General features: G+C 48.8%; 1 protein-coding gene across 3 annotated transcripts in view; it reads left to right on the top strand.

Moving 5' to 3' along the window:
- The window catches only part of ADCY9 (adenylate cyclase 9), a 151,715-nt gene that overhangs the window by 103,725 nt on the left and 34,571 nt on the right, over nucleotides 1-13,419 (top strand). For all 3 annotated transcript variants that reach the window (XM_055242838.2, XM_055242841.2, XM_063618271.1), the window contains exon 3: nucleotides 2,795-2,985. In XM_055242838.2, coding sequence (XP_055098813.1) covers nucleotides 2,795-2,985 — 191 coding nt within the window. The remainder of the gene's footprint in view (nucleotides 1-2,794; nucleotides 2,986-13,419) is intronic.

Raw genomic sequence — 13,419 nt, forward strand, 5'->3', positions numbered from 1 at the left:
CACCCTGAGCCAACAGCACCTTGCAGGGCCAGCCACAGACATAATGGAAAACCTCACCCTTCAGCCGCAACTTTTCCTACCTCCCACCAAAAAAATGTCCTTCCTCTCTCAGTATGTGGGGACTGCGGTCTCCAGAGTGGCCATCCACAGTCACACTGGCTGTCAGTGGCTCCTGTCACCACCCTGCCACCTGGTGACTTGTGGGCCACACTCAGGAGTCATGGGAAGGAGACCAGGAGCAGCCCCAGGACAGGAGCAGCCCTAGGACAGGACTTCTCGCGTGTACTTCTTTGATTAAGGCGGGAATAAGCCCTGCCAGCTCACTGTCCTCTCTTGAGTCCACATAGGTTGCATTTTTTAACTCTGGCAAAGTAAAATGACAAAGTCAGTCCGGTGTCGCCTGGGACAGGTCCGAGAAATTAGTATAAAGACGCCTTCACTCCTACGTTGTATTCCGGTTCACGTTTCCATTTCAGTGTATACATGTTACAGCCGTGATTGATCCTGTACATAAATTGGGATGTGGGTTTTTGTTGGAGAAAAAAATGCACAAAAGTTCAGCACCTAAGTAAGAGTGAAAGATTTCCATTGGACCAGGTGCTTGAACCCGGGAGGCAGAGGTTGCAGTGAGCCTAGATCATGCCACTGCACTCCAGCCTGGGCAACAGAGCGAGACTCTGTCTCAAAAAAAAAAAAGAATATTCAGCATCTTGTTTTTCCTTTGCATGATAAGATGTTTACGGGAGAGGTGGCTCCACGGCTTCAGTGGCCATTCTTCCAGCTGAAGATGCCCACAGGAGGTGTGGTGGCTCATACCTGCAATCCCAGCACTTTGGGAGGCCAAGGTGGGTGGATCACTTGAGCCTAGGAGTTCGAGACCAGCCTGGCCAACACAGTGAGACCCCATCTCAAAAGAAGAAAGAAAGAAAGAGCTGAGCATAGTGGTGGACGTCTGTAGTCCCAGCTACTCAGGAGGCTGAGGCTATAGGAGGTGGAGGCTGTAGGGAGCCATGGTTGCACCACTGCACTCCAGCCTGGGCAACAGAGCAAGACCCTATCTCTAAATGAAAAACAAAACAAAACATGAAGAGTTTCTTGGGGCCAGTTGACATCTAAAAATATCTAAGTCTTTTGATTCTCAGCTAAGACCTGGCTACGCTCTAGGCTGTCTTTACGTGTTTCCAGGACTCTTGGCAAATTCTCAGAGCAGTTGACTTAAAAAGATAAGCCATGTAGTATTTTTACAAGGAGAGAGGGAGGTGAAGTGATGAGATGGGGCCATATTTATAAAATGATTCGGGATTATTGATGAAGTAGTCCCTAGGTTTCTGATGAATTAATTTTAAAGTGCTGACCAAATATGTACCCAGTGTAAGAAGCCAGAGTCGATCAGTGTCGTAGACACGTCGCCTCTTGATGGCATCTTTCCGTGCCACACCCTTCACGACCTGAAATTGGAGCTTAAACCCTTCAAGAAGGGTCCCTGTGACCGGGTGCAGTGGCTCACACCCGTCATCTTTGGGAGGCCAAGGTGGGCAGATCACTTGAGGCCAGGAGTTCTAGACCAGTCTGGCCAACATGGAGAAACCCTGTCTACTACAAATACAAAAATTAGCCAGGCGTGGTGGTGGACACCTGTAATCCCAGCTGCTCAGGAGGCTGAGTCAGGAGAATTGCTTGAACCCAGGAGGTAGAGGCTGCAATGAGCTGAGATCGCACCATTGCACTCCATCCTGGGTGACAGAGTGAGACTCCATCTCAAATAAAAAAAAAAAAAAAAAAAGAAGGGACCCTGCTTTGTTCATCATTTTATTCTCGGTGTGTGGCATACACCAGGCCTGAAATAAATGTTATTTAAATGTTAAATTACATCGTCCCTCCTTCCGATACATTTGCCATCTGGTTAAATTCCAGTGAAGTCAAAGGATGGATTTCTTTGAATAAAGTTTGCTTCTTTTTCAAAAATTCCTTGGGCTCTTTCTGGAAAAGCTGCCCCTTTGCCATCTTCCCAGCAGATTCCTGGGGCAGGATCCACCCACCTATTCACAGCTCCATACAGCACAGCGTGGATCCGGGTGTTAGTTCAGCCTCGAGGGAGAATTGTAAAGATACAGGTCAAGTGTCCTTTTGACCACCTTTTTTTTTTTTCTATATGGGGGATTTTGTGAGACAATAAAATGCATGCGGACCTCAGCTTAACAAAAGCTGAATGTTCGTGGAGTGAGTGTTTGAATCCAACAGGAAATAGATGCTCAACAGCTCTGAGTCTGGGGAGGTTTTAATGGCCTGTTGGTCCACGGTAGGGTCTTGTTTGTCGGGGTAGTTTTTTAGCCTCTGACACAGGTAAGATGGTCACTACTGGAGGCTACCATGACGTCTAGACTGACCGTTATGAAGTTACTCACTGGACTGGTATTCACAGATGGAAATAAACCCAAGCAGTGTCTAGGGTCAACCAATCTGCTTTGCTGCCTTCACAGGGAGGTCCTGGGACCCTTTTATGGGGGAACTTTTTAATGCTTATTTTAACCCTGAAGGTAAAACATGACACATGCAGCCATTACTCCAAGAAAACGTAACATGGGTAACTGGTGTGTCTTGGGGGCCCACGGTCTCCCCGAGGCCGCATCTCTCCGGAGAGATCGTGAACGTCCGTCGTAAACTATGACCTATTCACATTTTCCCTTTACTCTCAACTTTCCAGGAGTGAGTCCTCCCCAGAGAGCAAGACGGAGCTGCGTTTCAACAGACGGTGCTTTCAATCTGTGCTGACTGTAACTTTTATCCATCATAGGTTTGAAGACATACCTGATACCGGGTCAGAGAGCCAAGGAGTCTCGCTGCAGCTGTGCAGAGGCCTTGCTTTCTGGCTTTGAGGTCACTGACGGCTCACAGGTGTCCTCAGGCCCTAGGGGACAGGGGACAGCGTCATCAGGGAATGTCAGTGACTTGGCGCAGACTGTCAAAACCTTTGATAACCTTAAGGTTAGTTTTTTTTTTTTTTCCTACTTCTAAAACTTTCTATTAATTCTACAGTAGAGCACGTGAAATAATAACCAGCCTCCAGGTCTGAGGCAAACAACTTGGAATGACCTTCGATTTGGTTTTCACGATCTTAATATTTAGTCTAAAGTTAGTAGCATTCTGCACTTTTAATATCCTTGCTTTTTGACATATGACGCACCTCCATTGCCTTTCCATTGCATAAGGATGCTTCTCATTTGAATTATTAGTTATATTCTCTTCCTGGGACCTGTGGTGCCTTTTGGGATTTCTAGAAGCTGGTGATAAATGACAGTAAAGCTGGCTCTCCTTGGCACCTTGGATGGAGAGCTAATTGATAATCTGATTTCAGAGACCACTTTCTCAAATATTTCTACGTCTCTTGAAATCCACTGTTTTATGATTATTTGAAATGATGTTGGTGTGGGTGAATCCTACGACACAGCTCACTGAGAAGACAGGCTGCTGAGAACATTGTAGTGTTTCATTATTGGAACCGGGATCTCCTGGTAGCCGCCTGGAAGTGCCCGTTTCTGGACTGACCTGTCATCATAAACTACCAAGGAATTGGCGCGGTCGACCTTGGGTGTGTGAAATCATTTCAGTTTATGAGCTGTTCCTCCACTTTCACATTTGATTTAGTTTCCCCACTGGTACCTTCTATTTATTTTTATAGTTTAAACATCTACTGTCTCCATTCTTAAAATGAGACAGAGAATGAAAACAGCTCTCCTGCACTGCCTTTTGTTCTCAGATAACACAGTGGAGTATGCGTGAGGATGGCGGCCAGTGGTTACAGCATCACCCAATATGTCCCTGCCTCTCCACATTCATTCGCAGGTTTGAAAGCCGCTTTTGGTATTTACGATGAACAGTCTTCATTATGTGGTAGTCAGCTGGGGTATGCAGATTACTTACCGGGTCAGAATACATAGTGCCTGTCGCCCAGTTACATGTAACGATTGCACTCAGGTTCTGTCAACTCCGCTCGTGGATCACGGTCATTGGGTGCTTTGTTAGTGTAATTCAGGGCTTGTCGCCTTGGCACCACTGGCATTTTGGACCAGGTAGTCCTGTGTTGTGGGGATGTCCTTTGCACTGTCAGATGACTGGCAGCATCCCTAGCCGCCACCTGCCAGCTGCCAGCATACCCACCCGTACCCTACTCCCCAACTGTGCCAACCAAAAATGTCTCCAGACATGGCCCAGTGTCCCCTGGGGGTGCAGAGTCACCCCTGGGTGAAAACCACCGAGACAGTGGTGTTGGACCCTCTCTTCCCCGTGCTGTTCGCACATGCGTAAAGCTCATGTATCTGAGATTCCCTGGATGCCTGCAAACTTTAGAGACAGCCGCCTTGCCTGGGCTGACGTTTTACAGAAGTCAGAAAATGGAGCTCTGGGCTCCTAGACAGCAGACCCGGGCAGGGAGGGGCTGGCATGGGGAGGAATCGGGAATGGTTTTGCTATTTGGGGAAAAATTGTTTCCTCCAGCCTGCAAACTGAGCTGTATTTAAGTAGTGAAAGACAGCCCAAGCCAAAAATAAATAATTTGTTGTGTTTACCATTTTAGCTTCCACATATGTGTGTTTCTGTCCGTTAGGGGATGCGGTCGCAGAGTTCACCATATCACATGCTCACAGGTTTAGTGACCGCGGTTTTAGCAATGGCGATTCTACACTACATTGTACTCTAGTCATATATATTTGTTTTGATCGGAATGAGCAAAAACCATTTAGCATATCTTCTTGGCATGTGGAGATTTTCCAAATATTGTTGAAAGTTTCTGAGAATCTTGTAATCTATCAAGTTGACAGAAGGCCGGGCATGGTGGCTCACACCTGTAATCCTGGTGCTTTGGGTGGCCAAGGTGGGAGGAATGCCTGAAGCTAGAATTTCGAGACCAGCCTGGTCATCGTAGCAAGACATCATCTCTACAAAAAATTTTTAAAAATTAACTGGGCTTGGTGGCCTGTGCCTGCGGTCCCAGCTACTTGGGAGGCTGAGCCAAGAGGATCACTTGAGCCCAGGAATTTAAGGCTGCAGTGAGCTATGATTGTGCCACTGCACTCCAGCTTAGGCCACAAAGTGAGACCTTGCCCTGTCTCCAAAAAAAAGGGAGGGGGGCGCTCAGTGGTAAAGTAAATTCGGGAAGCTCGGGATATTCAACACAGAAAGGGTTTCTTTACTGCAGGACTTCTCAGAGCCTTCACTAGGCTAGTAGACAGTAGCTAGGCCTTCAGAGGAGGACGCGGTATATACAGCATTCTCAGGCCTCTTTGAGCACGATTGTGTTTTTTCAAGCTGCACCTTGCAAGACTAATGTGGTCACACCTTTTGGGGGAATGCTCATATAGTAAAAGGAGTTTCATGCCAAGGACCAATACATTAGAGAAAAGGTGTTCAGGAAACGTTCCCTGAAGGGGCATGCGTAGATTTTCACGTGTGTCCTGCTCCTGCTGCTGCTCACTTGCGATACTCATGGCTTCTCTTTCCCCTGAACTCCTGTCTGCATTCACCATTCAGTTCCACCAGGCCTTCCTGTGCCTCCGCAGCTGATAACGCTGTTCCCTCGTCTCCAAATTCTTAGTCCCTTCAGTCTGTCCCACTTGGCTGTAACATACACGATCTTAAATCTTTGTTTCCTATGCGCCTTCCTGTGAGCTCTTTGCATTCAGAGACTGAGTGTTAAATAACTTAAATATTTCCCAAGTGTCGAGCATGGTGCCTGGCATGTAGTAATTAACAGTTTCTTTTTGGCTTAAGTTTTTAATTCTTTAATTAAACACATGGAGCGATGCAGCTCTGCAGAGCCAGGCAAAGGACTGAAGTCAGAAGCCTGAGCGGAACTGTGTAGAACGAGGGCAGCGCCCACAAAGGGTTTATTTCCTGCCCTTAGCATCTGTGTCCTCTGTGACCTTAAGTCATCTCCCAGGTCATAGCTGCAAAATTCTTATCTAATGTAACATAGTCTGTGTACTGTAACGACCTACCAGGAAATGATAGTGATGTCAAAGACCAGGGCTTTGGTCCTGAAGTCATAGCTCAAAGGGAACCCCTTCTACACCCAAGTGTTGGCTTCTTTTTTTTTTTTTTTTTTTGAGATGGGATCTCGCCCTGTTGCCCAGGCTAGAGTACCAGTGGTATGATCTTAGCTCACTGCACCTCAAAGCTCTCGGGCTCAAGTGATCCTCCCAAGTCAACCTGCTGAGTAGCTAGGACCACAGGCATGTGCCACTATGCCTAGCTAATTAAAAAAATTTTTTTTTGCTATATTGCCCAGGATGGTTGCAAACTCCCGGGGTCATACCATCCTCCTGCCTTGGCCTCTTAAAATGCTGGAATTACAGGCATGAGCCACTGTGCCTGGCCTTGGGTTCTTGAAATGACCAGCAGTGAGAGGTCCTCACCCGAAGGGCCCTGACATTGCATAATGTAGGGGACAGATACTGCCCGAGTGAAGGAAGGAGGGGTCAAGAAGGACACCAAGGAGTAAGCGTTAGACGTGAGGACGCCACTGTCAACATTGCGGAGGGGAGGTGGAGCACGGCGGGCAGGGGCGCAACTTGAAACAAGACCCTTCTCAAAGCCTTGGCTTTGCGACTGTGAAGAAACTGCAGCCAGGTGCGGTGGCTCATGCCTGTAGTCCTAGCCCCTCAGACAGCTGAGGCAGGAAGATCGCTTGAGCCCGGGAGTTCGAGGCTGCAGTGAGCTATGATGGTGCCACTGCACTCCAACCAGGGTGACAGAACGAGACACTGTCTCAAAAAAAAAAGAAAGAAAGAAAAGAAAGAAAACACACAGTTAATTCCTCTAAGTGAGAGTTTTCCTCATCAGTGCAGTGGTGATGAGGCAGAGACCTCTCGGGATTGCTGGGAGATTAGCCAGAGTGGCGCCTGTGGACGCCAGGGCTGAGAAGAAGCCTCGCTCACACTCGGCACGCACGCCTTCGCTCCACACAGAGCAAGGACAGTGACCGCAGACGGAGCCATGGAGGACTGGGAGGGGCCGAGAGACGGTCCCAGCTTACCTGCAAGAAGTCACTGACTCTCTGGGGAAGGTCCCATCTTCTCCGCGGTTCCGACTCGAGGGAGATTCTCACAGTGATTGCGGCTGACCATTGCTGTGGGTTGGATGCTCTCGGCCATAACCAAGTCACTTGTGTGACACGGCAGCATGTATGCCTTGGCCTGTGGAATGTGACGTCAGCACTCCAGCGGGCATTTGCTTTCCATTTTCTCATGAACCCTGTGGGTGATGGGCAGATCTAGATGCCATGTGTCAATAAAAACAGCTTTTCCAACATCTTCATGAAGAAAAAGAAAACTCAACCAGGCTCAGTGGCTCATGCCTGTAATCCCAGCACTTTGGGAGGCCGAGGCGGGTGGATCACCTGAGGCCAGGAATTCAAGACCAGCCTGGCCAACATGGTGAAACCCCATCTCTACTAAAAATACAAAAATTAGCTGGGTGTGGTGGCGCATGCCTGTAGTCCTAGCTACTCAGGAGGCTGAGGCAGGAGGATCCCTTGAACCTAGGAGGTAAAGGTTGCAGTGAGCCAAGACCATGCCACTGCACTTCTCACTGCAATAGAGTGAGACTCCATCTTGAAAAGAAAAGAAAACCCAAAATTGAATTACTTGTATCACATTAGTTCTGATCAGGGAACCATTTGAGCTGTGAAAGCATCTTAGTTCATCTCTGAAAGGCCTCCCCGGGAGCGCACCTGCGTGGCTGGTCTTCCTGAGTTTACCTTCATCTATTATTCAGAACCCCGGGCTGCGTGGCCACTGGGTGTTTCCACATGAACCAGTCAGTAATGAAGCTAATGATGTAGATTTACCCATAGGGGGATGATTCAGAGAGGACCTGTCCTGCTTTCAAAAGGTTTCTCTTTCCCCTTTGAAGCCACTCACCTCAGGAACCATCCTTTTGTGACAGTGAATTTTGAAAATGACCCTAAATAAATGATCACTTCTTTTACCCACTTGTTTTCTATGTGTCAAGTCATTATGAATAGGCTCAGTCAGCCCAATGTGAGGAAGTAAGGTGCTTTTCATTCATTATAGAAATTGAAAAAATGATTTTATATTTTATAGACACATACATATATAAATAGATATAGCTTAGAAATTAAATAGGTATTTATTATAAGTGGTAGTCTGAATTGATAGTGGTGATGCTTGCACATCCCTGTGAATATGCTAAAAACCCTGGAGTTATATACTTTAAATGGGTGCATTATATGCTATGCAAATTACATCTTAATAAAGCTGTTGTAAAACTAAAGGGTAGTCTCTGCCAGGTGAGGTGGTCACGCCTGTAATCCCAGCACTTTGGGAGGCCAAGGCAGACGGATCACCTGAGGTCAGGAGTTCCAGACCAGCCTGGCCAACATGGTGAAACCCCATGTCTACTAAAAATAAAAAAATTAGCCGGGTGTGGTGGCCGGTGCCTGTAGTCCCAGCTACTTGGGAGACTGAGGCAGGAGAATCTCTTGAACCTGGAGGCGGAGGTTGCAGTGAGCTGAGATCAAGTCACTGCGCTCTAGCCTGAGCGACAGAGTGAGATTCCATCTCAAAAAACAAAAACAATTAAAAAAAAAAACCATCTCTACAAAAACTATAAAAATGAGCCAGGCATGTTGGTATCCACCTGTAGTCCCAGCTACCTGGGAGGCTGAGGTGGGAGGATCACTTGAGCCTGGGAGGCAGAGGCTGCAGTGAGCCAAGATTGCACCATTCCACTCTAGCCTGGGCACTAGAGTAAGACCCCTTCTCAAAAAAGAAAGGTGGGGGGCGGGGGAGGAATAGGAACTTCACAGTGGACAAAGCAGGCAGACGCCACCTTCACCAAATGATCCAGGTGAGCCTCCCTCCTCACTGCCGTCCCGTACCCTAGTGTGGTGTGCTGAGAAGGGCATGTCACCTCTGCGGCATTCTTTCCACAAACCCCAAACCTCAGTCTGCTCTGAGAAAGCACCAGGCAGGTCCAGATCCGGACATTTGACAAAATGCCCGGCCAGGACTTCAAACGCAGCAGGGCCAGAAAAGACAGGGAAAGACAGAGGAACCCCCATAGGCTGGGGGTGAGCAGGAGGCGTGAGGGCTAAATGCAACCGCGGGACCTAGAGGAGACCCCGAACAGCAAAGGGATGTTGGGGAAACCGGGGACATCAGAATAAAGCCTGCAGCTTAGTCAATAGTATCACACCAACATTAGTTGCTTTGGTTTTGATAACTGTACAGTGGGTATGTACGGAGGATATATGCAGACCCCTTGAACTGTCTTTCCCACTCTCTGCAAGTCTAAAATTATTTCAAAGTAAGAAATTATATGTACACTTAGAGAGGGATGGAAACGTACGTGTGGAATCATTGAACTGGCATTGCCAGAGAGTGAAATATTGCATTTCCATGAAATTTCCCCAAATGGCAAATATTTTCTTATTTTGACTTCATGACGGACTGTTTCCACAGCTGGTAACAGTCTTCCTGCCTGACAGTCTGCTGAGTATATTTTCATCTATTCTTGACTCGGGTCGTCATCACCAGCCTGGTTATTGAGCCCAGTGGTCCTTTAGGGCTGAGGGATTGAGTGAGAGGGCCAGGGACTTTTCGACTCCACCCCGTGTGGCTCTGAGATTGTGTGTGTGAGTTTTACACGTGTGTGTTCATGTGGTGCATTGTCTAGTATTCTCAGGCCATTGGCTGTCTGTTCTTACTGCTTCGGGGATGTAAGAAAATTTCTTTTTCTGTAATAAATTACTGCTTATCTTTTCTTCTCATATTCTAATTCTATTTTTCTCTGATGTTTCGTTAGCAGAAATACTCTATTTTGAAGTACTTATGCCCATACTTAACCTGTTTGCTTAAACAGCAATGCCAGGGACATAGAGTTAGGCCGGTGGCTCTGCCGCACTGACGGGCTGCCCCGTTCGCCTGGAGATTGTTGGGGCTAGGAGCTCTGCTGCCTGGGCTCACCGCCTCTTTATGTGGTTCCAACCGTACCGTGTGGCTGTGGGCCAGTGCCTGCTCTGTCTCAGTGTCCTCATCTGTAAAATGGAACCGATCATAGTACCTGCATCGTGGTTGCTTACGAGGGCTAAGTAGAGACAAGGAGTTTCAAAGAACACCTCAGGAAATTGTATTTGTGGTTATTGCCGTTGCAATGTCATGACTATTCTTGTTCACCATGTCCAACATCATTTTGAGTTTGAGAGCAAAGGATGCTTCTGATAACACAACATCTTGCAAAACAGTCGTGTTGAGAAGACGAAGCAGGCAAAGCCAGGGCTCTTCTAGTGGTGTATCCTCCCCATTTCTGAGAAAAGAGGTTTCCCTACTCCCTCCCTTGACAGTTTTGAAAAGGGACAGCTGTTGGCTTAGAAATGATTTATCTTGTGATGAGAAATAACCTTGAAGAAAAAATGATTTTATAGCTTTGTGCCATATATTTTGACCGGAATGTAGGGTGCACGTCCTGAAATGTGTTAAAAACAAATGCAAATGTGCGCAAGTGTGTTAGAGAAATGGCTACACTCTTCCCTCCAAAGCCCACGTCCACATGGGGGAAGGAGCAAAGATAATCCGGAAAAATGCAGAGTTTGCTCTTGGGCGTCCATCCAGGGAATCTCAGGTTACCCAGGCAACAGCCAGCAAACTCCCTGGCCCGCCAGGCGCGCTGCTGGGAGGACCTTAGAAGTCTTGAGACTTCCCTTGGTGCCCGAGGGCCCAGGGTGCTGCTTGGAAGAACCAGGAGGACAGGCATAGCTGCCCAGGTCACTCTAGGGGAACAAGGCCCAGGAGAGCAAGGTGCCAGGATTATTCCTGGGTCCTCCTTGTGCCAGGAAAGGGGGCCAGAGCCATACGACGGTGGTCCGGGTCCCAGGGCCCTGGAGTCTGTGGCCGTCTGCGGAATGATCATTGCTGCCTCGCAGTGTGGCTGCAAAGGACAAGATCATACAGTCGAGACTGCAGATGTTGTGGGGATGGGGGCCCGACTTGTTCATGGGTAGGACCTTGGCCCATAGACATTCCTAAGTCATAGTAGCTGCTGTCATTATGACACTGCTTTTTCTCTAATGTGCCTGCCCGTGTGGCTCCCTGTGAGCCAGCCACTAGGGTTGTCTCCCAAGGCAGTGAGGTGCTTCCATGCCTGGAGCTTCCTGGAGTCGGAAATACTCTTCCCAGGAGGGCTTCTCAGCAGGGGTGGAGACGCCTGCAGCTGTGCAGGGGGAGACGCTGTTTAGCCGGCTGGGAAACATTTCACAGAGGCATCCGTGCTTGGCAAAAAACAGTTTGTGAAATGTCTTAATCCAGATTAAAATTAAGCTAATGAATCACTCAAGGAAAACTGCTGTGGGGGTTGGAGGGTAGGAGGTCGGGGGAGTGAAACAGACCCACCCACCATGGCATGGTGGGACCCTCCTGGTACGGAAAGGGCCTCTAACTGCAGCTCAGAAGGGGATGTTGAGATGTGAGAATCTCTCCATTGGGTAGATGGATTTCTGTCTCTCTTTTTTTCTTTTCTTTTTTTTTTTTTTTTTTTTTTGAGACAGAGTTTTGCTCTTTTGCCCAGGCTGGAGTGCAGTGGCACAATCTCGGCTCACCGCAACCTCTACCTCCCAGGTTCAAGCGATTCTCCTGCCTCAGCCTCCCCAGTAGCTGAAACTACAGGCATGCGCCACCACGCCTGGCTAATTTTTTGTATTTTAGTAGAGACGGGGTTTCACCATGTTGGCCAGGATGGTCTCAATCTCCTGACCTTGTGATCCACCTGCCTTGGCCTCCCAAAGTGCTGGGATTACAGGCGTGAGCCACTGCTCCCGGCTTTTTTCTTTTTTAAAGAGACAAGGTCTTGCTCTGTGACCTAGTCTGCAGCGCAGTGGCGTGACCATAGCTCACGGCAGCCTCTCCCTCCTGGGCTCAAGCGACCCTCCCACCTCAGCCTCCTGAGTAGCTGGGACTACAGGCACACACCACTATGCCCAGCTAATTTCTAAAATTTTTAAAAAGGTTTTGTAGAGATGGGGTCTTGCTACATTGCCCAGGTTGATCTCAAATTCCTGGGCTCAAGCAAGTCACCACACCCATCTCTAAGATTTCTTTTGTTTCATTTGTTTGAAAGTTTTTATCTAGAAAATTTATCCCCCAAAAGGAAGGTAGCTGAGGAATCTTGCTCTGTCGCCCAGGCTGGAGTGCAGTGGTACAATCTGGGCTCACTGCAACCTCCGCCTCCCGGGTCCAAGTGACTCTCCTGCCTCAGTCTCCCTAGTAGCTGGGATTACAGGCATGTGCCACCACACCCAGCTAATTTTTGTATTTTTAGTAGAGACAGGGTTTCGCCATGTTGACCAGGCTGGTCTTAAACTCCTGAACTCAGGTGATCCACCCGCCTCAGCCTCCCAAAGGGCTGGGATTATAGGGATGAGCCACTGCGCCCAGCCAAAATCCGCATTTTCAAAGTGCAGTAAAATGATGGCTGCTGGGTTCGGGTGACACAGGTCCGTGGGACCACGCCACCCAGTGCGGCCTGGAGTCTGCACCTGGCTCTCCCCCCACCTCCCATACTCCCACTTCCTGGACAAACCTGCTGGGAATGGAATAGGCAGTGAGCACTGTCCTGGCCCTCAGGAGGCCCGAGCGTGGGTGTCTACAGCTGGCCATGTGACCCAGACAGCTCCTTCCTTCTGCTAGCACAGCCTCTTTTGCCGTTTGTGGGCAGCTCTGCAAGACCTCACTTCTGTGTCAGAACTTTTTATCACCGCAGGGTGCAGGCCTCGGCCTCTGTTCAAGGGGATGTAAGCAAAGCACTGAGTTCCCCACCTGTGGAGACCACTGCCCCAGGCTTGCCAGAGATCAGCCTCATCCCAGTGGGCACTCCTGGGCTGCACCGGCCTTCCAGCCCCTCTGAGGGAAGCCCTTGCGGAGGGTGTGGAGCCCTGCTGTCCTCAGTGTGCCCTCTGGTGCCAAGTTGGTTTGACTGTCACGGTGACACATTCATGGCTCTAAATGCATAGAAAATCTCATAAAGCCAGTGTGCCGTGGGGGGCACTGAAGAAGCAGGTGGCCTCGTCTTAAAGCAAAGCAGGGTTGGCCGGGCGCAGTGGCTCATGCCTGTAATCCCAGCACTTTGGGAGGCCGAGACAGGCAGATCACTTGAGGCCAGGAGTTTGAGACCAGCCTGACCAACGAAGTGAAACCCCATCTCCACTGAAAATACAAAAATTAGCTGGGCGTGGTGGTGGGCTACTGTAATCCCAGCTACTCAGGAGGCTGAGGCAGCAGAATTGCTTGAACCCAGGAGGTGGAGGTTGCAGTGAGCCGAGATCGCCCCACTGTACTCCAGCTTGGGTGACAGAGTGAGACTCAGTCCCAAAAAAACAAACAAAAAAAAAAAAAAAAGAGAAAAGCACAG

This window comes from Symphalangus syndactylus, chromosome 14, assembly GCF_028878055.3.
Source record: "Symphalangus syndactylus isolate Jambi chromosome 14, NHGRI_mSymSyn1-v2.1_pri, whole genome shotgun sequence".
In the NCBI taxonomy this organism is placed as follows: domain Eukaryota; kingdom Metazoa; phylum Chordata; class Mammalia; order Primates; family Hylobatidae; genus Symphalangus; species Symphalangus syndactylus.